At 40.9% G+C, this 14316-nt stretch overlaps 1 protein-coding gene across 1 annotated transcript in view; it reads right to left on the reverse strand.

The window, feature by feature from the left end:
- Positions 1-345: 345 nt before the first annotated feature.
- cd109 (CD109 molecule) overlaps positions 346-14316 on the reverse strand; it is a 73056-nt gene continuing 59085 nt past the window's right edge. Inside the window, exons 27-33 of the mRNA XM_063494684.1 lie at positions 14081-14274; positions 5252-5407; positions 4781-4846; positions 4316-4452; positions 3539-3695; positions 3366-3468; positions 346-614 (exon numbers count right to left, since the gene is read on the reverse strand). Of these exons, the coding sequence (XP_063350754.1) occupies positions 403-614; positions 3366-3468; positions 3539-3695; positions 4316-4452; positions 4781-4846; positions 5252-5407; positions 14081-14274 (1025 nt within the window). The 3' untranslated portion in view covers positions 346-402. The remainder of the gene's footprint in view (positions 615-3365; positions 3469-3538; positions 3696-4315; positions 4453-4780; positions 4847-5251; positions 5408-14080; positions 14275-14316) is intronic.

The raw sequence follows: 14316 nt of genomic DNA on the forward strand, positions 1-14316 counted from the left end.
ACTTCACCTCAAAATCATATTTAAATGTTTGCTTCTACAGACAAAAGAAACGCCCAGCTGCTAACATTATTGTGAACCAAGGGTTGTTTATATCCTGTCCAGCCTGTCCCGCACCAGCCTTCTTTCAAAGGTACATGCACGCTTCTTCAGCACAGCTGTACAGTTGATGAGTGTAGGTGAGTTTAAAATGAGCAAACAAAGGGAAGAAAACCTGCAACGGAAATCAAAATTTATCAGTCACGTTTATTTTTGGACAGTACAAAGAAGAGTCCTGTGACTTTCTGCATCTCTAAGACAGTTTTCTATTTTAGTCAGAAACAAAATAAGAACCCCACAGCCGCTCCCTTCAACCCTGAACCGAGCCTGACAGATTTATATGTGCAGCTTTTTGTTTAGACATGTTTAAAAATCAAAGATGACGAAGAGGAGGAGCAGTATGGGCAGAAAACCACTCAGACTGAAGTGGACGCTGTAACTGCTTGATGCATTGAAGATGGCTTCGTTGGGACTGAAGTCGCCGTTTGCGTTGCACTGACTGCAGCTGCTCCCGCAGAGTGAGCAGGAGGACATGCTACTCCTCCACGACGACGTGTATGTCCTCGCCATCCTCCGCCCTGCAGGAGGAGGTGAAGGTTTAGACATCAACGGTTTCAGTTTCTGCCTTTGTATTTCTGCTGTTTCTTTTTAATGATTAAAGATGGAGGATGTTTGAGACGGGAAGGATGAAAACAAAATTTTCAGATATATTATATATATTATGATTTTTATTTTCAGTGGTCCCTCGTTTATCGCGGGAGTTACGTTCTAAATATAACCTGCGATATGTGAAATCTGCGAAGAAGCCAACTTTATTTTTTACAATTATTATAGATGTTTTAAGGCTGTAAAACCCCTCACTACATACTTTATACACTTTTCTCAGACAGGCATGAACATTTTCACACTTTTCTCTCTTGTTTAAACACTCTCAAAGTTCAAACCTTCATAGAAAAATAAGTCCAGTATTATAGAATGAAACCAAAGATCAAACCCTGTTTTCAGGTCCAGAACATGGGAATAGAGCAGCTGCCAGAGAATTCAACATTAATGGATCAATTGTACGAAAGTAGGGGAAGCAAGAAGAATGAGTTGAATCAAGTTTGACTTATCTGACTATTTTGTTTTGCTTAACCCGGTGTGCCTTATGGTCCGAAAAACTTCTACCTTCCTTTAGCATGTCCAGAAGTCCAACTTATTATGCGATGGTAGCATCTTCCTCTGCCTTTTGGGTGCTACCACAGGTTCCTTTGACAGTGCAAAACGTTTCATCGACATTGTTGTGTTCGTTAATTTGAAAACTTACAAACATACAGTACAGCACTTCAGAGTCACACTGCTAGCGATCGAAGATTTATGTAAATTTGACAAGCTGAACGCATTCTGTACTGTACAGGACCACAGCACAAGATTGAGTGACAATGGTCTACAACCGATCAGGACGCAGAACAAAATGCACTGTAAAATAAATAAACAAATAAAAGCATGCAAAATTGACCCCCAAAAATCTGCGAAACAGCATGGCCGCAAAGATGAACCACGTTATAGCGAGTAACTGTAAAATTTGGCAAAAGTGAATTTTCAGTTTTGCAGTATATTTTAAACTGAAAATCATTCTTACATACTTCTGCTTTTTATATTTTTAAACCTTATTTTGATACCCAATTTATTGTTTTATCACAAAACGTAAAAAATTATTATTAAATTAAAATGTAAATGTTTATTTATTACCTCACAAGCAGTAATGTCAAACTCAAAACTCTTCTATCTCAAAAATTTCTTCTTTTTTCTTTCTGCATCCACTGTATAAAAGTGTACATTTTTAGACATTAAAAATTTAGAACTTTCTGTCATTTAATTGTTCATCTATTACTTATTTGCTTTGGTGTAGAGCATAGGTGTCCAACTCCAGGTCTCAAGCTGGTGTCCTGCAGGTTTTAGATATCACCCTGGGTCAACACACCTAAATCAAATGATTAGTTCATTACCAGGCCTTTGGAGAACTTCAAAACATGTTGAGGAGGTAATTTAGCCATTTAAATCAGCTGTGTTGGATCAAGGACACATCTAACACTTGCAGGACACCAGCCCTTGAGGCCTGGAGTTGCACACCCCTAGTGTAGAGTGATGGGCAATGGGAGTGAGGGGGGTCATCAATAGGAAAAATACAATTTAAAATACAATTAAAACTTCAAAAATGGAGTCTTTGCCAGGCCCATTATGGCCCTGGGGCCTTATGTTTGACGCCCCTGTTCTAGAGAAAAAGGCTTGTAGCAATCATTCAGGCCAATAAATTTTGTTTAATCACAGGTTTTTCGCGTGATTGGGCGAACACACAGCGCTAAACTCTTGCTAAACAAAAGCATAAAAAACTCATAAAACGTCAGTGGAGGTCCTTGGTGTGTTTACATGGACATGACAGGCTGTCCTGGTTTGGATCATACTGGAGCTTTGAAATTTACATGAACACACAGAAATGTAGCTCTGCATTTTCCCCATATACAAGATTATAAAAACATCAAAACTGACAGTGAAAAAATAAAAGTGGACATGTTTTGCTTTAGGTCCATATGTCTCTACACAATCATGCATTTTATTGTGTCATTTTGCTTCCGTTTACTACCACAGTGGATCAAACAGCCTCAGTGAGGTTAAAGTGCTGATTTTCACTTTGACTATAATGAGCTTAACTACAGTATTGCATTAACTGTTTAGGAATTACATTGTTTTATACAGTCCCTCGTTTTCAGGGAAAAATCATAACAACTGTGTCCCTGTGCAAACACTTAGTATACTGTTTAATTGTTATTTGTTCATGAACTTGAATGTGGTCTTCATATAAGCTTCATATAATGAGGTGAGTGCATGCAGAAGTGATCTCTGTGAGTCATAGGATCCAGCTCAGCCTTCAGACTGCTCTAAATGTTCTGTTTCAGGCAATTTTTTCTACTTTCTGCTATGTATGATGTTGTTAAGATAATACAGTCATCCCTGCCACACTGCTTTGGCTAGTTGCACAGAAGCCCCCCACTCCCAGCTTCCATTAACGGCGGACAACTAATCAGAATAGAGCTGGTTTATAAGGGGAAACAGTTAAAACAGTTTGCACCTCAATTCATTCTCAGTCTGAAACAATGTCACGTGTATACAACGAATGAATACATTTGAGAGAGTTTCCACCATGTTGTTACAACAACACTTTGTCTTTTGTGTTATAATTATATATCATTTTAAATAAGAGTTCTTTGATTTTATTGGGCAAAACACAGTATTTGCAAGGGAGAGTAAAAAGATTATCCATTAATATAAGCATATGAGCGCAGTCTTACTTGGTTCGTAGTAATCATAGATGACGACCGTAGCTTCCTGGACTTTGGCAACTTTATACTCAATAATCAGAGGAATCTGGACACACATCTCCAGCGTTGTCACCTGGAAATAAATTTATAACTTAAGCTTCAATATTTACACTCAGACACATCAGTGTTTGTGAGCCGCTCACTGAGTCCAGGTACAGGATGACTTTTCCCGGCTGCGTCTCCACTTTCTTTACAACGTCGTTAGTCTCGATGCCATCCGGCGACAGACTGAAGCCACTCAGCAGCCCCACCTCCATGATGGCCATCCCTGTTGCACTCAGGCCCAGACCATACACCAGCCTGCAGAGGACCGCAACACCACACAAAGGAAAAGAAAAAAAACATTTAAATGATATTCAAAATGTTATTCTAATGAAATCAAATTTTATTTGACTCTTAGCCTGTAGTAAGTTTCTTGTAAATTAAAATAATAAATTTAATTGCTATAAAGTACTTCTTTATTTGTCTTTGGAACTTTATCAAGAGTATAAACATAATTAGGGTGAAATTTACCGACAATAAATGATACATTTTATTTATTTAAAAAGAAGGAGCAATAAAAAATAATTTCTTGATGAACAGAAATGAATTGAAATGTTTCAGCAAACTCGTCAGAGCAAAGACCAAATAAACACAGTGATTAGAAGTTATCTGTATATTGTTTTAGGCACTTTCCAAAAGTGAATAAATATATTTGGAGATGTACTGGTTTCAAAAAGATTATTTCTAACAAATGTTTAAGTTTTTCTCGGGTCTGCTGTCAAACTGACATCTGGTGTTTTTGGCTGATTATGTTTTATTGTTTGTAAACAGACGATGATCGCTGGAAACGCTTCTCACACATGCTGCTGATTGCTGTGCTGATGAATCTGTTGCATCAAGCTGTTGGCATGTGAAGAAACAGATGTCGACCCACTCACCTGGTGCAGATGTACAGATGTGCAGAGTTTACTTCGCTGTCGACCAGCTCGATGTACAGCTCAAACGCTTCCTGTTCGCCAGCTTCTCGCCTCCTTCTCCTCATCTCCTCGTTCCTGACGTTGTAAAAAACGTTAAGCTGAAGGAAGAGAAGAACCAAATTTACAGAATAAGAATGAGAATCACGCGGAGGTTTAAAGGAAAAATGCAGCTTCTTTATTGTTTCTTTAGTTAAAAGTACTTGCTGTAAGTAGCTTCTGCAGAATTTCACTAAAGCTTTCTGCAGCATTGACCCAGTGGGCAGTCTGACATATGTGCTTCTGTTCTTTAACTTTTTAACTACCACAATTTAAGTGGCTTTGTTTTTGACATAATCTCAACAACTATTGTACTTCTTACTATTATACCATTCGGCCGACTGAACACAGACCAGCAGGTGCTATTACACGAGTGACATGTCCTGTTACCTGAAACAAGGCGAGTCCACGACCTTCTGCTGTCACCTGCAGGATTAAACTTTCTTCTGGAGTAATCTAAAGCATAAAAAACAATTTCTATGTTTTTATTGACAGATTATTGCAGTTTTTTTTTTTTAAATTGCTGTGTACTAAACAACTGTTAAAAACTAAATTAAGCCCTAAACTGGACTAAAAGGAGTAGAAATGACTCACACCAAGCAGTAAATCTTTTAGGGCATTTTTAGGAAATATAATATAGTTCCACGTTTTTCCTTTCAATATGAGGGAATGTGACAGAGCTGAATTATCTGTATAATATTACATGCTGGATGTAATCATTTGTCTCACTGTTCCATGAACTTGGCTCTGATCAGTTGCTGACAGCCTTCAATAACCAGCAGATATCTGACTCATTCCCACAAACATTGCTGGATAATACTACAACCACTGTTTTCCGATAACGCTGGCTCATCTGTGTACCTGTTGGCTCTGATGGAGCAGGTAGTTCTCGTGGTTGATGTGGAAGGAGGCGACAGTGGTCAAAGGGTTGATGTTCACCCTGATTGTGACGTCAGTGTCGTGCGACCCAATGCGAGCCGCGAACATAGACAAAGCCTGGAGAGCCACAACTGTGTCCTGAAAGAGAAACGAGACTCGCGGTCACATGGTACATGTCAGCAAACGTGTGTCTGTGATATGGGGGATTTCAATCCCTGATGGTCCTTTGCTTTGATATTCACTGCTGATTTCCTGTTTACAGCTGAGGATGGGAGTCTGCCATTCAGCACATGTCTGTGCATCTGTTTTAGGGAAAATCTTTGCCAGACAACGCCTCACTGGGCTTTACTCACTGTGCTGTATTTGGATCTACTGGCAGTTTCCCCATCTGCCTCGCATGTTCTGCATGTACGAGTGGCCATGCGTGCTAAGAGGTTAATAAGTCTTTAGTCACTACATACCAAGACGGCCACAGTTGCCCTCTGATGTGACATATAACCACAGTTGGGGACTTTTTTTTTTTTAAACATGAATCTAGTTTAACCAGTAGAGAAAAAGTCCTTTAATTAGAGTTGACAGGGCCAACAAGTCTGTCTTATGTTTTGTTGGTGTTAAAAAGAAGATGATGCAGAATTCAAAAGCCTGTGTAACTTTTTTTCCCCCTGACGTCTTTGTTCTGGTTTATTTCATCCTCGCATGTCTGTAGTTATCATGTGGTTATTGTGTCCCTGTGGCTCAGGCGACCTTTAGGGGAGAGTGAGGTAAGATGAGCCAGTGGGTAAGTTGAACCACCCCTTGTATCTAGTTAACTGTGTTCATGTTTTGTCATGTGACCATAAATCCAGGAAGCACTCATCATTTCCATCCTGCTATATTAAAGAGGAGCACATTGGAGAAGGGGTAAGTCTGTATTACACAAAAAAATGTTTTCTGCTTGTCAAAGTAAAATTTCTGCATATCAGGTAAATTGACTGTAATATTAAAACAAATGTATCTGTGTCTAAAATGATATATTATACATGTTGGTGGGTTTCTAAAATATAATATCATCTGAAGAAGTTTTCTAAAGATTAGCCTAAATTGCTAAACTAGCCCGTTTTTTTTTCAAAATGGTGGCTATGGGGCAAAGTGAGCCAAAGGCTATGGGGTAAATTGATCCAATGGTTCAACCTACCCCACCATAAGGCACTGAAATTTATTTAAGGCTCTGACTTATTAAATAGTATTTTAGTTCAGTATACTGAACCCTTTTGTTGTATTTGTCATATGTTAACTATTATAGAAAAGATATCATGCCAAGGACCTACAGACGGAAGACCAGCTGGGGCTCAACACCCCTGGAGGAGATTGAAAGGGCAGCGAGTGAAGTCAAGGGAGGAAAGTCCATAAGATCAGTGGCTAAAGAAAGACAAATTGACAGGTCAACACTCAGGAGATATATTAAAAAGAGGGACACACAGGAGGTCAAATCGGTTGGCTATAGTGGAACAGCTTCAGCAAAGAGAGTCTTCTCTGAGGAGGTGGAGAAGGAGCTAGCAGAGCATATCAAGAAGCTTGCAGAGCTGTTCCATGGCATTTCCCCAAAGAAATGCTGTGAACTGGCATTAGAATTGGCAGGCAGAAACAACATTCCTACTCCCAGCAACTGGACAGAGAAAGGTTTAGCCGGTAGGAAGTGCAAGAAACAACATTTCAGTAGGTTGGCACAGACTAATGTATTTTGTGTAGTTTACTACTTTACCATTACATTTTTTAGGTAAAGAATGGTTCAAGAATTTTTTGGCACGCCACCATCTCTCTTGCCGTATGCCTGAGGCAACATCTTTGGGAAGAGCTACAGCCTTCAATAAGACTACAGTTGGGGAGTTCTTTGACAATCTGGCTAAAGTGATCGACAGGTAACAGAAGTTATCTAATTGAAAACATTAATAACTATTTATGACAACTACAAACAACAGTTAAGTGAATAAATATGCGTACTCTCAGCTAACATTTTTTGCATTACTTAAAAATTTAACTAATCATCATTGCTTTTTTTTTGTTTGACAGGTATAAATTCCCCCCAAACATGATTTTTAATGTTGACGAAACAGGTGTAACAACAGTACAGACACCAAAGCAGGTAGTGGCAGAAAAAGGAAAAAAACAAGTGGGCTCCATCACATCTGCTGAAAGAGGCGAACTGGTGACTGTAGTCTGTGCTGTCAATGCAACTGGTAACGCAGTCCCTCCGATGTTTATCTTCCCAAGGGTTAGATACAAAGACCACTTCATTGCAGGAGCACCTCCGGGATCAATTGGTACCACTACAAGATCAGGCTGGATCAGTGAAGATGTCTTTGTTGTGTTCCTTGAACATCTGGTTCAGCAGACCAAGTGCTCCCCTGACCTGCCACTGCTGCTAATCATGGATAACCATGAAGCCCACATTTCACTGAAGGCTTTGGACATAGCAAAAACAAGTGGTATTGTAATGCTCACAATTCCACCCCACACTTCCCATCGCCTTCAGCCTCTGGATAAGTGTGTGTATGGTCCATTTAAAACCTATTACAACAGAGCTCTTGATGGCTGGATGAGGTCCAACCCAGGCAAAACTGCCAGCATATACCAAATTGCTGGTTGTGTGAATGATGCTTTCATGTCAGCAATGACACCACGAAATATCTCCTCGGGATTTAGAGCCACTGAGATTTTCCCTTACAACAGAGATATCTTCTCTGATGCAGAGTTTGAGCCATCCATGGTGTCAGACAGGCCCAACCTGGAGCAGCAGCCTGCCGCTGAAGGTGTTGCACCTGTGGTTTCAGCCTCTCTTTCTGCTGAGCTACCTTCACCAGACCCTGTACATGCATGTGGTTCACGAAGTGACCCCAACCATGCTCGATATGTGTCTCCCACTGATATTCTACCCTTACCCAAAAGTCAGCAGCCCAGGAAACAAACAAATCGAAAGCGTGTGAAGACACGAATCCTGACTGATACACCTGAAAAGCAGGCAATTGAGAGAGCCCATGAAGAAAGGACAAATAAACTGAAAGGCAAAAAAGAAATAATCCACAAAAAGCAAGGAATGTGGAAGAGGAAACAAACCCAGACAAAAATTGCAGTGGAAAGCAGCTCTGAGGAGAGTGATGTTCCCATCCCATTTGAAGACACTTCTGAGTATGAGAGTTCCAGCGATGAAAGAAGTGAACCAGATGTCTCAGACCTGGTAGTTGGTGACTTTGTCATCGTAAGATTTGCATCCAAATCCAGGAGCCACCATTACATTGGCCTGGTTGACAGCTTTGCAGACAACGAAGTGAGTGCCAGATTTCTCAGAAGAATCCGAGGGATCACTAGCAGTAAGAAACCCACGTTTGTGTTCCAGGAAAATGATGAGGCATCTTTCCCACGCAAGGATGTGCTGAAGAAGCTACCTCAACCTCAACAGGCTGGAGGAACTGCAAGGAGGGAGCAACAGTTCATATTCCCCTGCAACCTTGATCATTGGAATATTGAATAGTTCTTTTGAATAAATGGTTTTGAACTGGTGGTTTGTTTAGAAACCACCAGTTTCCAGGTTTGTTCTCACAGGTTTACAACTGTTAAAATGGTTTGTTTTCACAATATGATCAGTTTTACATTTTAAAAACTACATGGTCAGTTTGCCCCAAGATGGCTCAGTTTACCCACTGACTAGGTTCAATTTACCCCTAATCTGGGGCAAGTTGAGCCAACGGAGCATTTTTTTTTAATAGGTCATTATTTTGGGCAGCGTCATCAGACATAGATTCTGATCATTACATTTGAAAGGAGACATCCTGAAATAAAGGAATATGTTATCATTCTATTTCTGTGTCATTTTTTTCTCACATCCAGGGCAACATGAGTAAAAAGTGGCTCATCTTACCTCACTCTCCCCTACTCTCCCAACCTCCACTGCAGAGATTTGGAAATAAGACAATCACAGTCAGTGATGTATGCCAACATTTGTGGCTCCAGTGAGAATTCGGGCCAGCAGGAAGGTGGATTGAATCTAAATAAACTACAATGAGTCTGTTTATGGTGTTGAAGGAACAGGGCAGCCCTGTCCACTGATGTCTTTTTAATCATTTTTGGATAATGATAGAGCTCCATGGCACAGATAAACACAATGCATTAAGTTCTGCATGAGCTCTGCTTTTTGACATATATACAGTGGCTTGCAAAAGTATTTGGCCCCCTTGAACTTTTCCACATTTTGTCACATTACAGCCACAAACATGAATCAATTTTACTGGAATTCCACATGAAAAACCAATACAAAGTGGTTTACACGTGAGAAGTGGAACGAAAATCATACATAATTCCAAACATTTTTTACAAATAAATAACTGAAAAGTGGGGTGTGCGTAATTATTCAGCCCCCTGAGTCAATACTTTGTAGAACCACCTTTTGCTGCAATTCCAGCTGCCAGTCTTTTAGGGTATGTCTCTACCAGCTTTGCACATCTACAGACTGAAATCCTTGCCCATTCTTCTTTGCAAAACAGCTCCAGCTCAGTCAGATTAGATGAACAGCATTTGTGAACAGCAGTTTTCAGATCTTGCCACAGATTCTGGATTGGATTTAGATCTGGACTTTGACTGGGCCATTCTAACACATGGATATGTTTTGTTTGAAACCATTCCATTGTTGCCCTGGCTTTATGTTTAGGGTCGTTGTCCTGCTGGAAGGTGAACCTCTGCCCCAGTCTCAAGTCTTTTGCAGACTCCAAGAGGTTTTCTTCCAAGATTGCCCTGTATTTGGCTCCATCCATCTTCCCATCAACTCTGACCAGCTTCCCTGTCCCTGCTGAAGAGAAGCACCCCCCAGAGCATGATGCTGCCACCACCATATTTGACAGTGGGGATGGTGTGTTCAGAGTGACGTGCAGTGTTAGTTTTCCGCCACACATAGCGTTTTGCATTTTGGTCTCATCTGACCAGAGCACCTTCTTCCACATGTTTGCTGTGTCCCCCACATGGCTTGTGGCAAACTGCAAACGGGACTTCTTATGGTTTTCTGTTAACAATGGCTTTCTTCTTGCCACTCTTCCATAAAGGCCAACTTTGTGCAGTGCATGACTAATAGTTGTCCTATGGACAGATTCCCCCACCTGAGCTGTAGATCTCTGCAGCTCGTCCAGAGTCACCATGGGCCTCTTGGCTGCATTTCTGATCAGCGCTCTCCTTGTTCGGCCTGTGAGTTTAGGTGGACGACCTTGTCTTGGTAGGTTTACAGTTGTGCCATACTCCTTCCATTTCTGAATGATGGCTTGAACAGTGCTCCGTGGGATGTTCAAGGCTTGGGAAATCTTTTTGTAGCCTAAGCCTGCTTTAAATTTCTCAATAACTTTATCCCTGACCTGTCTGGTGTGTTCTTTGGACTTCATGGTGTTGTTGCTCCCAATATTCTCTTAGACAACCTCTGAGGCTGTCACAGGGCAGCTGTATTTCTACTGACATTAGATTACACACAGGTGCACTCTATTTAGTCATTAGCACTCATCAGGCAATGTCTATGGGCAACTGACTGCACTCAGACCAAAGGGGGCTGAATAATTACGCACACCCCACTTTGCAGTTATTTATTTGTAAAAAATGTTTGGAATCATGTATGATTTTCGTTCCACTTCTCACGTGTACACCACTTTGTATTGGTCTTTCACGTGGAATTCCAATAAAATTGATTCATGTTTGTGGCTGTAATGTGACAAAATGTGGGAAAGTTCAAGGGGGCCGAATACTTTTGCAAGCCACTGTATATATATATATACATACAGTGTTGGGGAGTAACGGAATACATGTACCAGCGTTACGTATTTAAAATACAAAATATGAGTAACTGTATTGCTTTACAGTTACCGTTTAAAAAGGTGATATTCAAAATACACTTACTTTGTTGAAATAAATTGATTACACGGCGGTCTTTTCCTGTTTCAAATGTTAGGCTATGCCCTCTCTATTTTTGGTAATTCCACGTGAGTGAAAACCCAAACAAAACACGCATGAAGAGACTCTAATGCCTGTGTCTCAATCTCGCGACCCATGTCACCCCTATTTCTATAATGACGTGAAGAAATATTTTTTTTAATTATTATTCAAAAAATAATTTAATATGAAGGCAATAGGCAGAGTGTTACAGGCATACCCCTAAAGAATGTAACCTCATGGGCAGTGTAGTCCGTGCTGCAGGGAGAACGGACTGCCATACCCGTGATGTGTCTGTGAGCGCGAGGGAGGGAGAAAAAGGAGAGTCAAAAAGTACGTGTTGTCACTGACTAGAAACGGGAGATGGAAGCATGTAAATACAGGGTGGGCCATTTATATGGATACACTGTAATAACATGGGAATGGTTGGTGATATTAAAGTCCTGTTTGTGGCACATTAGTATATGTGAGGGGGCAAACTTCTCAAGATGGGTGGTGACCATGGTGGCCATTTAGAAGTCGGCCATCTTGGATACAACTTTTGTTTTTTCAATAGGAAGAGGGCCATGTGACACATCAAACCTATTGGTAATGTCACAAGAAAAACAATGGTGTGCTTGGTTTCAACGTAACTTTATTCTTTCATGAGTTATTTACAAGTTTCTCTTTGTTCACAGCCATTGACATGTCGAAGAGGTTAACACGTGAGGAGTGGATCGAAATTGTGTTGATATCTGGTGAACGCAGTAACCGGGTCATTGCAGCAAATTTTAATGCAAGACACCCTACGAGACCACCCATCTCCCATGCTACAGTTAGCAAACTGCTTGCTAAGTTTCGTGAAACTGGTTCAGTGTTGGATTTGCCAAAATGTGGACGCAAGAAAACTGTCACTAATGAAGAAACATCAGTGGCTGTCCTAGCTTCATTCAGCAAGAGCCCACAGCGTAGCACTCGCCGCATGTCACTGGAGAGTGGCATTAGTCGAGCATCCCTTCGGCGGATATTAGCTACTCACAAATGGCACCCTTACAAACTCCAGCTACTGCAGCATCTCAACGAGGATGACCCAGATCGGCGCACAGAATTTGCAGAATGGGCAAAACAAAAATTGGAACAGGACCCTCAGTTCACGCAGAAGATTTTGTTCAGTGATGAGGCAAACTTTTATGTGAATGGTGAAGTTAACAAACAAAACCACCGCTATTGGTCTGACACTAACCCACATTGGATGGATCCCTCCAAGACTGTTGGAACAACAAAAATGATGGTTCGGTGTGGTAAATGGGTTACAACGATAGTGGGTCCATTCTTCATCAATGGAAACCTCAAGGCCACTGGATATTTGAAATTGCTACATGATGATGTATTTCCCTCTTTATGTACTGAAGCTGGCACGTTCCCTGAGTTTTCCAGCAAAATGGTGCACCACCACATTATGGGTGCCAGGTCCGAGCATTCCTAGATGAACAGTTTCCTGGAAAGTGGATTGGTCGTCGTGGGCCAGTTGAATGGCCCCCAAGGTCTCCCGATCTGACCCCCTTAGACTTTTATCTTTGGGGCCATCTGAAGGCAGTTGTCTATGGTGTGAAGATATGAGATGTGCAGCACCTGAAACTACGGATACTGGATGCCTGTGCTGGCATTTCTCCTGCGGTGTTGCTATCAGTCTGTGAAGAGTGGGAGAAGAGGGTTGCATTGACAATCCAACACAATGGGCAGCACATTGAACACATTTTATAAGTGGTCAGAAACTTGTAAATAACTCATGAAAGAATAAAGTTACGTTGAAACCAAGCACATCATTGTTTTTCTTGTGACATTACCAATAAGTTTGATGTGTCACATGGCCCTCTTCCTATTGAAAAAACACAAGTTGTATTCAAGATGGCCGACTTCTAAATGGCCACCATGGTCACCACCCATCTTGAGGAGTTTGCCCCCTCACATATACTAATGTGCCACAAACAGGACTTTAATATCACCAACCATTCCCATGTTATTACAGTGTATCCATATAAATGGCCCACCCTGTATAATAATAGCCACTGCAGCCAAAAAGAGTGCCTGACGAGCCCAGTTTTAAGGAAGCTATTAAGACTCGACTGTACTTGAAAACTTGACTGTTTTCCTCCGAAACAATAAGTTCCGTTTGAGCAGCCTTTCAACGCCTCTCTCTGTCTCTCGCTAGCAAAGTGGACCCAGACAACAAAGTAAAGCTAGTTTTCGGCTACGAGCCCGACACGGAACCCGACGTATTAGCCAGAGGTCCCTTTACTACGGTTCAGAGCTGCGGACCTGTTTTATATATGCGTGGAATAGTTTTCTATACGAGATCGTTGCAAAAAGTGCAGCCTTACCTAATGTCCACCCCACTGTTACTCATTTTATATTAAGATTTAAAAATCTAGTTGGTATTGGTATGGCAAGTAACCTTCAGTAGTAGTAATAAATCACACAGCAACAGTACATTCATGTAGTTGTAAAAAATATGATAATATATTAATAATATATTCCAAAGTATTCCGAATACGTTACTCTCATTGAGTAACATAATGTGATACGTTACAAAATACATTTTGGGGCACGTATTCTGTAATCTGTAGTGGAATACATTTTAAAAGTAACCTTCCCAACACTGTATATATATATATGCATCATATGTGCCAGTTAGGACCTACAGTACTGGATGCTAATGGTCCAACAGAAGATCACAACAAAATGTATATTAGTCTTACAGATGTCATCTGCAAATGAAAGATACTTTAAGACCTTGCATGCTTTATTTTAATGCCAGATATGTTCAGTCATTGGTACAATCTTAATAATTTGAAGATTACATTGATGTACTTCTGTTTGGAGTTAAGATCTGACCTGAGTGCTTCCAAATCCTCCTCTGTGGTTTCTTTGCTGGCTGAGCCACTTCATGAGGTTCAGACCCTCTGGGATTGAGTTCAGCTTGTAATTAGACAGCAGCACGTAGGACGCCATCTCAATGTCAGAAGAACGAGGTTGCCACGATGAGGACAGGCCGTCATCCAGGGAGAACCACATTGGCACACCGTCTGCTCACAGAAAGACAGGGAATAATTCAGATGATTTATTTTTAA

This window comes from Pelmatolapia mariae, linkage group LG15 (assembly GCF_036321145.2).
Source record: "Pelmatolapia mariae isolate MD_Pm_ZW linkage group LG15, Pm_UMD_F_2, whole genome shotgun sequence".
NCBI lineage: Eukaryota > Metazoa > Chordata > Actinopteri > Cichliformes > Cichlidae > Pelmatolapia > Pelmatolapia mariae.